The 13,520-nt window shown below is 40.7% G+C and overlaps 1 protein-coding gene across 1 annotated transcript in view; it reads left to right on the top strand.

Moving 5' to 3' along the window:
- LOC120247677 (prolyl endopeptidase) overlaps window positions 1-13,520 on the top strand; it is a 122,770-nt gene that overhangs the window by 61,183 nt on the left and 48,067 nt on the right. Inside the window, exons 8-9 of the mRNA XM_039255688.1 lie at window positions 6,092-6,283; window positions 10,848-11,045. Of these exons, the coding sequence (XP_039111619.1) occupies window positions 6,092-6,283; window positions 10,848-11,045 (390 nt within the window). The remainder of the gene's footprint in view (window positions 1-6,091; window positions 6,284-10,847; window positions 11,046-13,520) is intronic.

Below are 13,520 nucleotides of genomic sequence, written 5' to 3'. Positions count from 1 at the left end.
TGCTGAAAATTCGATCCTTGTGGACTGATGAAGTTTTCAGCACTCAGCCTGTCTGTGTTTTAGTGCTTCCATGTCATTCATGTAAAATGGATCTCTTCTGCATAAGAAATGAATCTACACTGCATGCTACACATAACAATAAGAGGAACCTCGGTGTTTGTCAGACACTGAAATTGTCCATTCGGCCGTCTCTAGCTAATGCAGGGCACATGACCTCTTGTTTCTAGGTAGCTGAGGCAAGGCTGACTCGGTTCATGCCTCATGGGGCTAGGGCCTATTTTAGGAGTGGTGTGGAAGGGGGAGATAAACATTGGGGAAACTTGTGGAAGGGGGAGATAAACATCAGGGAAACTTGAAACAAACAAGTTGTCCAGAGTTTCACAAACTCAGCTGAGTGAGTGTTAAGAGCCAGACCAAAAGGCGAGGAGGGCTTCTATGAAAGGCAGTGAGTTATTAGAAAATAGTGTGTATTTCAGAGTGGGAATGCAAAACAAAAGGAATTGGAACATCAAAAGATAGCATAAAAATATGCAAAACATTAATTTTGAAGTAAAATAAGTAATAGTGATAAAATTAGTATTTTCTAATTTTACAATGAGCGATTCTAAAGGCTTAGTCTAGGAAAATAGCTGTGTGCAGTGACAGATGGAAATTAGATTTTAAAAGTTCACTATTAACAAATCATGCTGTTCAGAAGCCACATTTAGCTTATTTTTGTCATTTGAAGAAGCTGGGATTATTTGGAATAGTAGTAAGCATTGACTGTTTAGCATTTGCTGTGTGCCAGATTCTGAGCTACAAATGTAGATCATTCATTTAGTCTTCTCAGCAACCTCTGAGGAGCACATGCTGTTATCCCCAGGAAATGGGATGGTGAGGCCAATTCGCTTTCCTGATGGCATGTAAAGATTCAGACTCCCGTCACTTGAAACTCCCAAGCCTGTATTCTAACCATCTCTGTGAGGCAGCTGGGATGGAAGGAAGGTGTCTGCCCTCTCAGTTTCAGGGCATGACTTCACTTTGTATTTGTTTATTGTCGTTGCATAGTGTTTCAGAAAGTATAAAAGCACTTTGTGGCTCCTATTGCTAGAGAGCTTACAAAACATTTTCTATGGGACATAGTTAATACCATTGATTTTCAAAGAAAGCAATAAAAGTAATGAGTTTGCTCTCGGGAAAGTGTAAGATGACTTATTTTAAGCTAACCTTCACTCAGCAAACAAATCATTCTCCCACCAAGCACCCGGTCTATAAAAAGTAATTTTAACTATAACGTGGAGAAGTTTGGGAATTGAATTCTGTTGGCGTCAGAGTGAATAATGCCACTTACAAAGAAAAGAACCTCAGAAAAGGTTGGCAGAAAGATGGTTTGGGAGTTAAGCCATGTTTCTTTTTTAAATTAATTTTTCTATTTTCCATTTAAATCAATAGCATTTTAACTTGTGAATAACAAAACTGAGTGAGCCCCATTGTTCAACCAAAATACAATTTCTCTTGAATTATTTTGTGCCAAATCCCCGAGGAGCAGGGTTTTCAGGAGAGTGAAAGGATTTCGTGAACACCTTTTTAAACATGCTGTCTTTGAATCTCATTTGTATAAATCCAGCTACATAGCTAAATTTGAATGAATTTATGACTTGTGGTATTTATTTATGACTCAGGTTAATACTCTAGGATTTGGTAGATAGTAACCACAAACTTTGTTGTTTCGGTGTTCCCTGGGGCTTGATTATTTGAAACAAGTGTGCCACACATCTTCAAGCTCTCCTGATTATACAGAGGTCCTGAAGGAAATTTCTACTGTGTTTTACCTTTGGTAGATATTTCAGTGACTTTTTGTGTTGGGGGTGAGGTGGCGAGGGTCATAATAAATATCACTACAGTGGCTGCAAGACCTTTTCAGGCAGAAAGCATAAGATGGTTACTCTTGAGAAATAAAGGTTCCACATCAGGAAATGGTTTATTGTCAGGGGGCCATTTAAGGACTCTGACATTTTTCTGAACCAAGATTCTGTGTCTACAAATGTCATAGTCCAGAAAATTGTGATGCGTCATTCTTACTATAAACAGATGTACCTTTCTGATTATCTGCAGTTCTTGCGTTGCTAGCCAGGCTTTTTTTATTTCTTTACTTATTCTTCTAAGGAATAGTTTTTGGTTTTTCCCCTTTTAAAGCATTGTTTTATGTAAATTAAAATGAGGTTATCTTTGAGCAGTCACCTGCTTTTGAGGTTAGCAGTTTGCCACTGAAAAGAAAATTGAAACTTAAATTCACAGCTTAACCTTTATAAAAATTAATCATAAGGATTTCTCTTTGAGGGAGTTCAGCAAATTATATATTCTGAATAACCTCCCAATTGAAACAACTGAAATGCTGTAAAAAGTTTATAAAATATCTTTCTAAATATATTGCTAAGTTGGCACAAAAGAAGTGAAACCATAGAGACCAAAGATAAAATGAATGCAGGAATCCTGGATTGCTCTGGAATGTTCCTGGGCTTTGGGTTTCCATTTGATGGCCACCTAGGGCAAGGGGGATAGAAGATAAAAACCTCTGGTTCTCCATATTGGACAGTCTAATGAGAGATATTCTCAATGAAATGGTGATTAAGAAATAAACCTACCAGTAGTGAAGCTGGGAGCAGGAGGTTCGGGAAAGGGAAGGTGTAGGAAGAAAACCTGCCTATTTTTACCTTGGCACTAGTGAAAGAGAGGGAGAGGCAGGATGTGAATTCTCCTAAAACATGAGAAAGGCTGACATGGGTACAGGTTGTCTTGATTGTCCCTCCGAGATCCAAAAATCCTTATGCCAAGAATTTAATGTAAAGGGCTCCCAGTTTGGTTGCCTCCCAACTGGCAAACAGAAGCCAAATACAAGTTTTTCTGGAAGAGTGCCACTTTACTCAGGCCTCCAAGAATTCCTGCAGATAATGTTTCAAGGGAAATCATTTCACAGTCAAAAATCAAAAAAAGAAGAAGAAGAAAAGAAATCACAAGTCAGACAAAGAAACTCAGTAGCATGAGAACTAGAGCAACAGAAGCACCAGAGTGGAATTACCACATCCTAATGTAAATAACGTTTTAAATTTAAATACACTTTAAAAAATAAACAATGTGATGCTGCTTTTACAAAAAATAAACAAGAAGCTTGGAAGCGTAAGCAAGAAACAACATCCTTTAAAGAATAACCAAACAAATTGGAAGACTACTAAGTAGAATTTCTGTAAAGAATATGATTATTAACATTAAAAAATTCAGTTACTAGGTTGAAGAAATTAGACACAGCCAAAGAGAGAATTAATGAAATAGAATATGAATGTAAGGAAATTACCAAGAACGCAGCCCACTAAGAAGTGGAAAGCATGAATGGTTAAGAGACATGAAAAAAAGAAAATCTTTTCAGAAGTGATAAACAACATAATTGGAACCAGTCATTCTGCAGAGGACAACTTGCCCAAGATGTTACTATGAAAATGACATAGTTATCTTAACATTGAAGTAGACTTTAAAAAGTAAAAAGCATTGCTAAAGCTAAAACTTCATAACCATAAAAAGTTTGAGTTTTATTTAAATATAATAATTCTAACTTTGTATATATTGAACAGCATAATTTCAAAACACAGAGGATAGAAATTAATAGAAATACAAGTAAAAATTAATCTAATCTACAATCTTAGAGGAACATTTTTAACAGACCTTTTCTGTGCCTGATAGAAAAAATTGGCTCCCCAAATCAGTTAATACATGGATTTGAACAATGTGATTAACATATGACTTAATAGACATATGTGGCATATCACACCCAAAATCTGCAAAATATACATTGTTTTCAGTCACAAGAACATTTTTTAAAAATTTTTTAATGTTTTTATTTCTAGGAGAGAGAGAGAGACAGTGTGAACAGGGAGGGTCAGAGAGAGAGGGAGTCACAGACTCTGAAACAGGCTCCAGACTCTGGGCTGGCAGTCAGCACAGAGCCTGACGCGGGGCTCGAACCCACGAACCATGAGATCATGACCTAAGCGAAAGTCTAACGCTTAACCGACTAAGCCACCCAGGCGCCTCAAACACCACTCACACAAGAACATTTAAAAATCATTAAAGGAAATATAATTAGACCATAATGTTTTTCTTAGCAAATTTTAAAAGATTAAGAATCATACAGTGTATTCTTTGAGCACAATGGGATTTAGTCAAAAGTCACTAACAATGATTATAGGAAAATCTCACAAACATAATGTCACATGAAAGACATCAGACACAAAATAATATATGTTGTATGGCTTCACCATACATGAGATTAAGGATAAGACAGAATTAGACTACAGTGTTTATGGGTACATATTGGAGCAGGAAAAGAATAAAGAAAAATAAAGTAATTAATGTAGAAATCAGGATGATGGTTACGTTTGGTGCTAGTGGGGGGAAGAGGCTTGTTCAGAGCATCATGGTGCAAAAAGTGCCCTCTCACTGTTACGAAAAATGTATTGTCTGTTTTTACATGTGTGTTCTTTCAAGTGAACCTTAGGATGATGTCACATTCCCTAAAAATCTCATTTGAATTTTGACTGGAATTATGATAAATTTATAGATTTCCCCTGAGATTATTTGCACCTTTGAAATATTGAGTTTTCCCATCTAGAGGTATGGTATATGTTTCCAGTTCTTCAGGGGTTTTGTTGTTTTTAGGATTTCTTAGGAAGCTTTTAGAGCTTTCTTCATGTAGATTCCACATGCCGTGTTAAGTGCATTCCTAAGTATAAATTTTGCTTCTATTGTAAGAGAGGGCCCCTCCTCAACCCATATTTTCTAACTGGTTATTGCTGGCATATTAGAAAGCTATAGATTTTATTTAGCTTCTTTATCTTGTTATTAGTTTTAATTCTAGTCATTCATTTTTAAATAATATTTGTTGAGTTTTTGTTGCGGGGTAGGTATTAGTAATCACTTTATGATAATTTTTTAATTTTTTAATTTACTTGCTCTTCCTAGTTTACACTTGACAAAATGAAGCTTAGCCAGAAATAAAGAGATTGCTCAGGGTCATACAGTGAAATAGTGGAGCTGGGGTTTTAATTCAGTTTCTCCTGACCCCAAAAAAATTTCTTTCTACCATGGAAGTATATTTTTCTTGATAAATTTAACTCAACAAAAAATAATATAAAGATATTATGCTATGGAGATGAAGGAGACAATGTAAACTCACCTTGAAAGATTCAAGGATAAAAACGAACTATCCAAATTAATGTCGCAATTTCACTGAGAAATTTAAGGCAGGAGATTAATTAGAGAATAGGTAAGATCTGGCAGTGCCTTTCAGTAGTTTAGAAATCATAGAGCTCTTGTTTATAAAACTTTTGAAATGAACTCTGAACGTCTACATCTGATATGTTGTGAAACAGATGTCTTCCCAGTGTTTTTTTATTTATTTATATTTTTTATTTTTATAAGTGGCATTTAAAGTGTGGATGTATGTGTGTGTGTCTATTGAGGGGGGAGTGTCTGGGTGTGGGTGTGTGTCTGTGTTTGTATTTGTATCTGGGTTTGATTTGTGGGTATATGTGTGGGTGGGTGTATCTGGGTGTGCATGTGTAGGTGTGTGTGGGTATGCGTGTGTCTGGGTATGCATGTGTGGGTATGCGTGTGTCGGGGTGTGGGTGTATCTGGGTGTGTGTGTATGGGTATGTGTGTCCTGGTATGTGAAATCATCCTGGTTGGGACCACCACTGTAGACCGCAGACGCAAAGAGGAATGACAAAGATGTGCGATGATGTAGTGGCAGTCCAGGTAGAAAGAAGTGCTCGGATTTGAGACATTCAGTGAGAAGAGGATTTATCAGATTACATGGGACAAGGAGCTGAGAGAAGTCCTTCAGTGTCCTTCAGGTTTTCCATGAAAAAGATTTCCTCATATTTTTAAAAACTTTAAAATTTACCCTGCATTTGTCTTTGCTCTTTCTCAAATCTTAGATCTTTTCAGATATTTTGTCTGCCTTGTATTCTGTGGACAGAGAATGCCCTCCCTTCCCCACACGTAAACCACACCATTTTAAACACAGGAGAGGTGACGGGGATGCTTGCTCTCTCACCAGGAATCCTGAAGTGGGTAAAACTGATTGACAACTTTGAAGGAGAATATGACTATGTGACCAATGAGGGGACGCTGTTCACATTCAAGACAAATCGCCATTCGCCCAACTATCGCTTGATCAACATCGACTTCATGGATCCTGAGGAGTCTAAGTGGAAAGTGCTTGTTCCTGAGCACGAGAAAGATGTCTTGGGTAAGATTACATGCTACTTGAACACTGCATGCTTTTGTTTTGGTGAGAAGGTGAACAAATTGTTACATTTCTCATTCTTTGGTGCTGTGTTACAAGGCAAAGAACCTTCAGCCTTCAGTCTTCCAAAGAATGAAGTATCTAAGTAGTGCAACTAAGTATTTACTAGATGTCATCTTTGTGGCTAGTACCATGTCATGCAGGCTCTTTGTAAAAATTGTGGGAGTATGAATCCAGGCTTTCTTTTTTTTTTTAATTTATTTTGAGAGAGAGAGTGCGTGTACATATGTGCATGAGCAGGGGAGGGGCAGAGAGAATCCCAAGCAGGCTCTGCACTGATAGCAGGGGCTCAATTCCATGAACCATGAGATTGTGACCTGAGCCAAAATCAAGAGTCAGACACTTAACCAACCAAGCCACCCAGGCACCCCTGAATTCAGGCTTTCAAAGGTAGTTTTTTAAAAATATCAGTTGTCTCTGTGTAGTTATTGTTTAATAATAATCAGTAACATTTAACTTTTTAAACTATTTAGAATCGACACTTTTAGCTTCTGAGTAACCTTTGGCTGTTTGTATTATCCCTTTTATAGATCTGAGTGGATTTACAGTCTTCTTATTAGAAAAAGAATAGACGGGGTGCCTGGGTGGCTCAGTCAGTTAAGCGTCCAACTTCGGCTGTGAGTTCGGGCCCTATGTTAGGATCTGTGCTGATAGCTCAGAGCCTGGAGCCTGCTTCAGATTTTGTGTCTCCCTCTTTCTCTGCCCATCCCCTACTCATGCTCTATCTCTCTCTTTCTCAAAAATGAATAAACATTTAAAAAGAGAGAGAGAATAGACTATTGTCATATTTAATTGGAATCCATGGCAGTTGCTGCTGTGTGCAGTGAGCTACATTAGCCTCCTGAGACCCTCCCTTCTTTCTCAGTTGTTTCAGAGTGCCCTCAAGTTCCTTTTTATTCTTCTTTGTGATTTTCAAAAAATGATACACTGCTTTATAAATTATTCATTGCCTGAAAGCTAATTTGATTAGAATAAGACTCACTAATTTTGCTACAGGTTTTTACACAAAAGGCGAGTCCCTATACCTTCAAGCGAATGAAGAGTTTCTTCATTGGAGGTGAACTTGGGCTAATGGGTTGAGTAGGGTAAAATCTAGGGCCATCCCAGAATTTGAAGGTATAAGATATAAAATTGGGAAAACAACTTTTGAGATCTGCAAAACAGTTCTGTTGCCAATAAAGCAGTCTTTTTTTTTTTTTTTTTTTGGTGGTTACGTTTTATTGATCTCTTTTTATAATGTTCTCATTCTTTCTTACCCCAATATATTCGTTTGTTTTTTTATAATAGTTTATTGTCAAGTTGGTTTCCATTTAACACCCAGTGCTCATCCCCACAAGTGCCCTCCTCCATGCCCATCACCCCCTTTTCCCTCCCCCCACCCCATCTGCCCTCAGTTTGTTCTCGGCATTCAAGAGTCTCTCTTGGTTTGCCTCCCTCCCTCTCCCCCACTAATAAAGCAGTTCATAATGTGATTTTCAGTGAATTAAAGCACAAGTGTTAAGTCCAGGTTTGTATCCTGGAAAAGTAAGGAACTCTTTGTCCCTTGGCTCAAGCCAGTCTGCTCTGTGCTTGGCACATTATACCTGGCTGTGCTTAGGGGTAGAAGGGGAAGGCAGGCAGATGATTACGACTGACCGGCTCAGGGACAGCTTCCTGCTGGGCCCTTGTTTCTGTGGGTCCCTCGGCCCTGGAAGAAGCAATACTCTGGGTGTTTGCTTGAGATTCTCCTTCACCCCTGGGCATCTGGCTGTACCCCACCACCATCTTCTGTACCGAGTCTCCATACCCCTCTGGCCAGTTCTATTGGATAGGACCCAAAACGACTCCATGCCTGCTCTTTCCTGCAAAACCCACATCTGCAACTCTTGAGGAGCAGCACATCCCGGGCCCTACCCCTGAAGTACTTAGGTGGCCACTCCGCCTGCTTTCTAGATGTTCAATCATGGGCCCTTTAGTTTCCCAGGTTTGTATTAGGCATCAGCTAATAAGCCTTAATAGGGAGAGAGGCTTAGAGCAGAGCAGGCACTCTCTTCAAAGAAATTCCTCCACCATCCTCCTCAAAGCCTTGCATTCGCCCTCTGACCCTCACGTATGTTTCGACGAGGCATCCTTGAGCCAAGGAACTGAAGTTTGGCTATTTATCTGAGGAATCTTGTTTTTGTAACATTGGTAGCATGATGGCTTTTGTCCAAATTGAGACAGAATGTCTGCCCAGGGGTAGTAGGAGCCAGTATTTAGTGAATGCTTCCTAAGTGCCACATGAATTGACGTCATATTTGGTGGTCCAGGTGAGCCTTCAGTGGTGAAAATTCTCATGTAAGGTGCCCTTGGTATTTTTCAGGTGCAAGTCAGGTTGCACCTGTGATCCTCATATAGGAAGCTGTCAGAGATAGAAATATTTGCCAAGGCATGTGGGTTCTCTGCCTTTTAAAGTCCCTAAGAAGTGGTTTTAGGTATGTCTTAAGGTGGCAGCCTTTTTCACTTTGGAGATCTAATGAGATGTACATCAATGCTTGGGGATTTTGTGGGGGTTAGGGGGGTGATATATTTTTATAATCTTCCTTCTGAAAGGTTATAAGTTCTTTAGAAAGGGGAAACCTTCAATAATCACTAGAACTCATCAATTCAAAGAGAAGCACTGTTGAATATGCTATATATCATTAGCTCAGAATGCCCTATTGAGATTAAAACTAGAGATGAGTCATAAAGTACAGCCATAAAGTCAGAGCTTTTATTAATGACAGTCTACAAATCACCTTGTCATTTTCTTATTCAGTCTGTCTGTTTTATAATTCTGACGTGCTCACAGTTAACACAGAGTGACTATTCTTTGACAGAAATAATTTACTTCAGTTTTTCCCCCCATACTTTCTTTAAAACATTAAGGCCACCTGGAATATATTGCTTGATTGAGGCACTTTAAGAAAAATTGCCTTGGAGAATGAGCAAATTACTTTTAGATAGAAGAGTTCTTCTGTCCTCACTTGGCGGAAACACTTACTGTGCTAATCCAAACAACCCAGCACCATCGAGGCCCCGGCTGATCCTCAAGGGTTCCCTCTGGCCGATGTCTTGTTCATATTGATGATAATGTTACAAGCATGAACTGCTAGTTTCTTGGGTTGTAAGAAATGTCAAGACACTTGCCGCACACCATGAAAGGCTTGTCTTTTCCACATGTTTGAGCAGTTACCTGCCAGCCTGTCCTTGCTTCCATTTACCCCAGCGTCTCTCTCCCTGGGGGGCCGTCCTTACCTCAGGTTGATCTCCTACACACCAAAATGGGTAGTGCTGTCTGCCTGCCCTCCCTTTCCCTGTCACCCAGCTCACTTCCTGTCCCTGCTCGGTCACTGACAGCACTGAAGCGGCAACCCCGGGAGTTGAGGAGGACTCATCCCTCCCCCTGACTGTCCGTCTCCCCACAGTTAGCACATCCTGATGATGCTTCTTGGGAAACGCCTTTTGTTTCTTTTCTTCCCTCCCTAGACTTCGTCCCAGCATGATTTGACTTGACAGGCTCATGGCAGTGGTATTCCTCGTCTCCCCTCCTTCCTGCCGTATACCTCCATTGTTCTGCACCCTTCGCTGATACCCTCTTTATTTCTGTCACCCTTCAGTCCCCACAGTAACTCCGTAGTAGCGGCTAAGTCAGCACTAAACTCACATCTGTCTGGCTCACCAGATCCCTGGCAGACCCACCACCACCATTTCCACTGGCCCCACACTAAGCGACTTTTTTCTTCTTGAAAATGGATGTTTCCTTCTTGAAAACAAGATGTCACTTGTTCTCTCCACCAGTCTGCCTCCCTCCTTGCCGGTCAGTTGTCTTCCTCTTCTGTCTCTGTTCCCAGCTCTGGCTGTCGTCTTGAGTTGGCTGCCCCCCACCTCCTAGTTGGTCCCCCAGAGAACTGTCCTGTCTCTGACACCACCCTAGCCACCCATCGTCTCACAGCCCCATGCTCAAGATGCAGCTAAGTGCTTGCTTGACGGCTCTTGTGTTTTGGGGGTCCGGCCAACTTCTTACTTACCTCTCCTTACATGTTACTACTTGTGTTTTTATACGATTGTGTCTTAAGGACAGAAGTGACATCATCTTCCTGCCTGTTTCTCCGATGCCTTGCCGGGGTATCTGGCACATACCCAGAGCATAATATATTTTTGTCAAATAAACAATCCCAACAGATGTGGATCATGACTTGGTTTTTTTTGTATTCCTTATATCTCCTCTAATATGAGACTGGACACAAAATAAGTAGGCCAGGGCTATTTGTATCCCAAAAGTTTTCATAGACTATTTTGTTTCCTCCAGACATGACAAGACAGTCATTTATTAAAGGAATATTCTGGAACTAGATGAACGATTAAATCCAATTATAAAATCACTTTGCAAGTCTCATTGCTGCATAGCACAATAGATAATAGCTCAAGAGCTATCATTCAATGAAATAAGTATGCTTCTCATTACTTCCAAAGCCAAGTTAGCTTTTATCTGTTCTTCCCTTTTCAGAATGGGTAGCTTGTGTGAGGTCTAACTTTTTGGTGTTATGCTACCTCCATGATGTGAGGAACGTCCTGCAGCTTCACGACCTGGCCACGGGCGCTCTCCTCAAGACCTTCCCGCTGGAGGTGGGCAGCGTTGTGGGGTACAGCGGTCAGAAGAAGGACACAGAAATCTTCTATCAGTTTACTTCCTTTTTATCTCCAGGTGAGAGAGTCTTTTCACCACTGTTATTCAGCTTAAAAATCAGACAAATGTTTGGGTTTCTTTTGGAAAATGGAAATGTAATGCTGTGTTATTGAAAATCTCATATGCTGTATTATAGCCAGAATTACATAATGAGAATAAAACAGTAAAACAGATGCTTAGAACATGGGGAAATGTGAATGCCTAAAACAGCAAACTCATTCATCTTATACCCTGAATCTCTGTTCTGGGGACAGGACCAACTGTTGTTCTAGGTCGATTTAAAAAATTAGTGTGAACAGGTATAACCTGAGATTCAGCCTCTGGTCTATATGGATCAGGACATACAAAGTGTGGATTAACTTAAAAACATAAAATAAGAATCTGTAGTTCCATCTGACATTAAAAACCTATTTTCTAAAACAGACTGAGAGTGATGTTTGCTGTCGTTAAATCCAATTAAAATATAACTCTGAAAGTATAGTCTTATATCCTATGGAAAAAAAACTTGTTACTTTGGTTCAAGGAAAAAAGAAAAAAAATGCATATAAATTGTGATACTGTGTTCCGTGGGCTGGGGTGATTTTCCCCAAAGTAAACGTAGTTCACTTTTTAAGTTTTTTTTAGTTGGTCACACTCATTTTGGTGTTTTGGTTTTTCCTGCTTCCCCACTTGGCTGCACGGCTTTTGTCGTAGCCACAGCCCCACACATACTCTGATTTGTCCCAGGAGCCTGGCTCTCTTGGCAGCTTGCAGCTGACCGAGCACACTCTATCTTAAAAGCAATCTGGCTGAAAAAATTTTTGCACTTTCCTTGTTCAGGTTTTGAGCTCTCTCACAGCCCTGTCTAGTTTTATAGCACTGGTTTGGTCCCTGGCAAAGTAAGCACACTCAGGGGAGAGAGCGAGGCAGGTGCTGAAGTGGGGTTTCCTCATGGGGTTCGACCGGATGACAGTGATGCTGCGTGTACTTTTTTTGTTTTGTGTGTGCGTGTGTGTGTACAGAGCAGGCAATCACGAGGAGTCTTCTCGTCGTGACAGCTTGCTGTCAGGGTTGTTAAAACCAAAAGAGTGATGTTCTTCTGTAAATAGGTCTGCTGGTATACCCGGAACACCTGGCAAGCTTTACTTTCCCATGTGCCTTTCAGAGGACTCAGGGCAGTGGGGGCGGGGAGGAGGGGAGGAAAAGTGCCCACAGCCCTGCGGAAACCAGGACCAGTGCCAGGAGTCACGCTGACAGGTCAGGAACCCCGTGTTCGGGAGTCTTGCATCACGTCTCTCCTGCCCTGGGGCCTGAGGGTACAGTGGCAGCCAGTGGACAGGAACCAAGAAAAAAAACGTCCATTTCCTCCAGATTGCCATTCTGCGGGTTCTGCAGTTTATTTCCCCAATTTGCACTGGTTCCAGAAATTTTACTTTGAAAATCTCATAGCTTAAACAGTTTAAATGGATAAAGGGCAAAGAGGAGAATAAGGTAGGGGTGACTCACCCTTTCTTAATAAAAGCCAGCCCCCAAAGACCTGTACGCCTCCTCAGTGACTCCATGTGACCATTTATTTCAGGAGCAAGCTCATCATTACCTGGGGAAGAGAGGGCTCAGTGTCCTAGACTAAAAAGATGGGTTCTGGGCCAAGGAATGAAACACTAGCTGCAACTATGTGAAGGTTGAAAAGTTCTATACTGCAGGCCAGTTTCTCAACAGGCTTTAATTTATTATTGTAATGCCTTATTCTTATTCTTGCCCTTTATCTTTTCTTACTCATTTTACCTCCATCTTTCTGTCTTCTCCCCTTAATGCCATTTGATATCCAAAATCAGAGAACGGGGCTTCCAGACTTCCACCTTCTGGTCCAAAGTAAAAACGGCCACCAGATCAGTAAACTGGATCTCACGAAAGCAAGAACTGTCAGTATGTGTATATATGTATGTCCACGCACATACACACCAGCTCAGAGGCTGCCTTTCCCTGAAGATTAGCTGTCTACTCCTGTGGTAAACAACAGAGTTACTGAATTATAAGTAAAGCCGTAGGGCCAAAATTAACTGCAACTCCAGCAGTTTAGGACATGAGGTGCATCTGGCCAGTACACACCAGCTGACTTTGTTTCTCATGGAGGCTCATGGTGAAGGCTATGTGTCTTGAGCCCGAGCTACTTAGGACTTTTGTACCTTGAGTCAAACTTGGGGAGAAAACCGAGGAGTCAGGGCAATTTGGAACACGATGCGCTTACTCCCTGTGGCTCAAACCACTTAGTGGTTATGCTGATTAATTCTTTGTTCATGGAGCCTCAGAGGGTTGTCTAAGGTTAGCTCCAGACAGACTTGCATGTTGTAATAATCCAGTACAGCAAGTCCTAGGTGCATGGTGGTGGGAAATAGGGATGAGCAAGGAGGCCTTGGGAAAGGCAAAAAAAGAAAAAAAAAATTTAAGATTTGACTTTTTTAGAGCAGTTTTAGGTACACAGTACACAGCAAAACTGAGGGGAAGGTACAGAGA

The sequence above is a fragment of the Hyaena hyaena genome, unplaced genomic scaffold (assembly GCF_003009895.1).
Source record: "Hyaena hyaena isolate Hyena2069 unplaced genomic scaffold, ASM300989v1 scaffold_538, whole genome shotgun sequence".
In the NCBI taxonomy this organism is placed as follows: Eukaryota; Metazoa; Chordata; class Mammalia; order Carnivora; family Hyaenidae; genus Hyaena; species Hyaena hyaena.
This window is presented reverse-complemented; position numbering and strand designations above follow the sequence as displayed.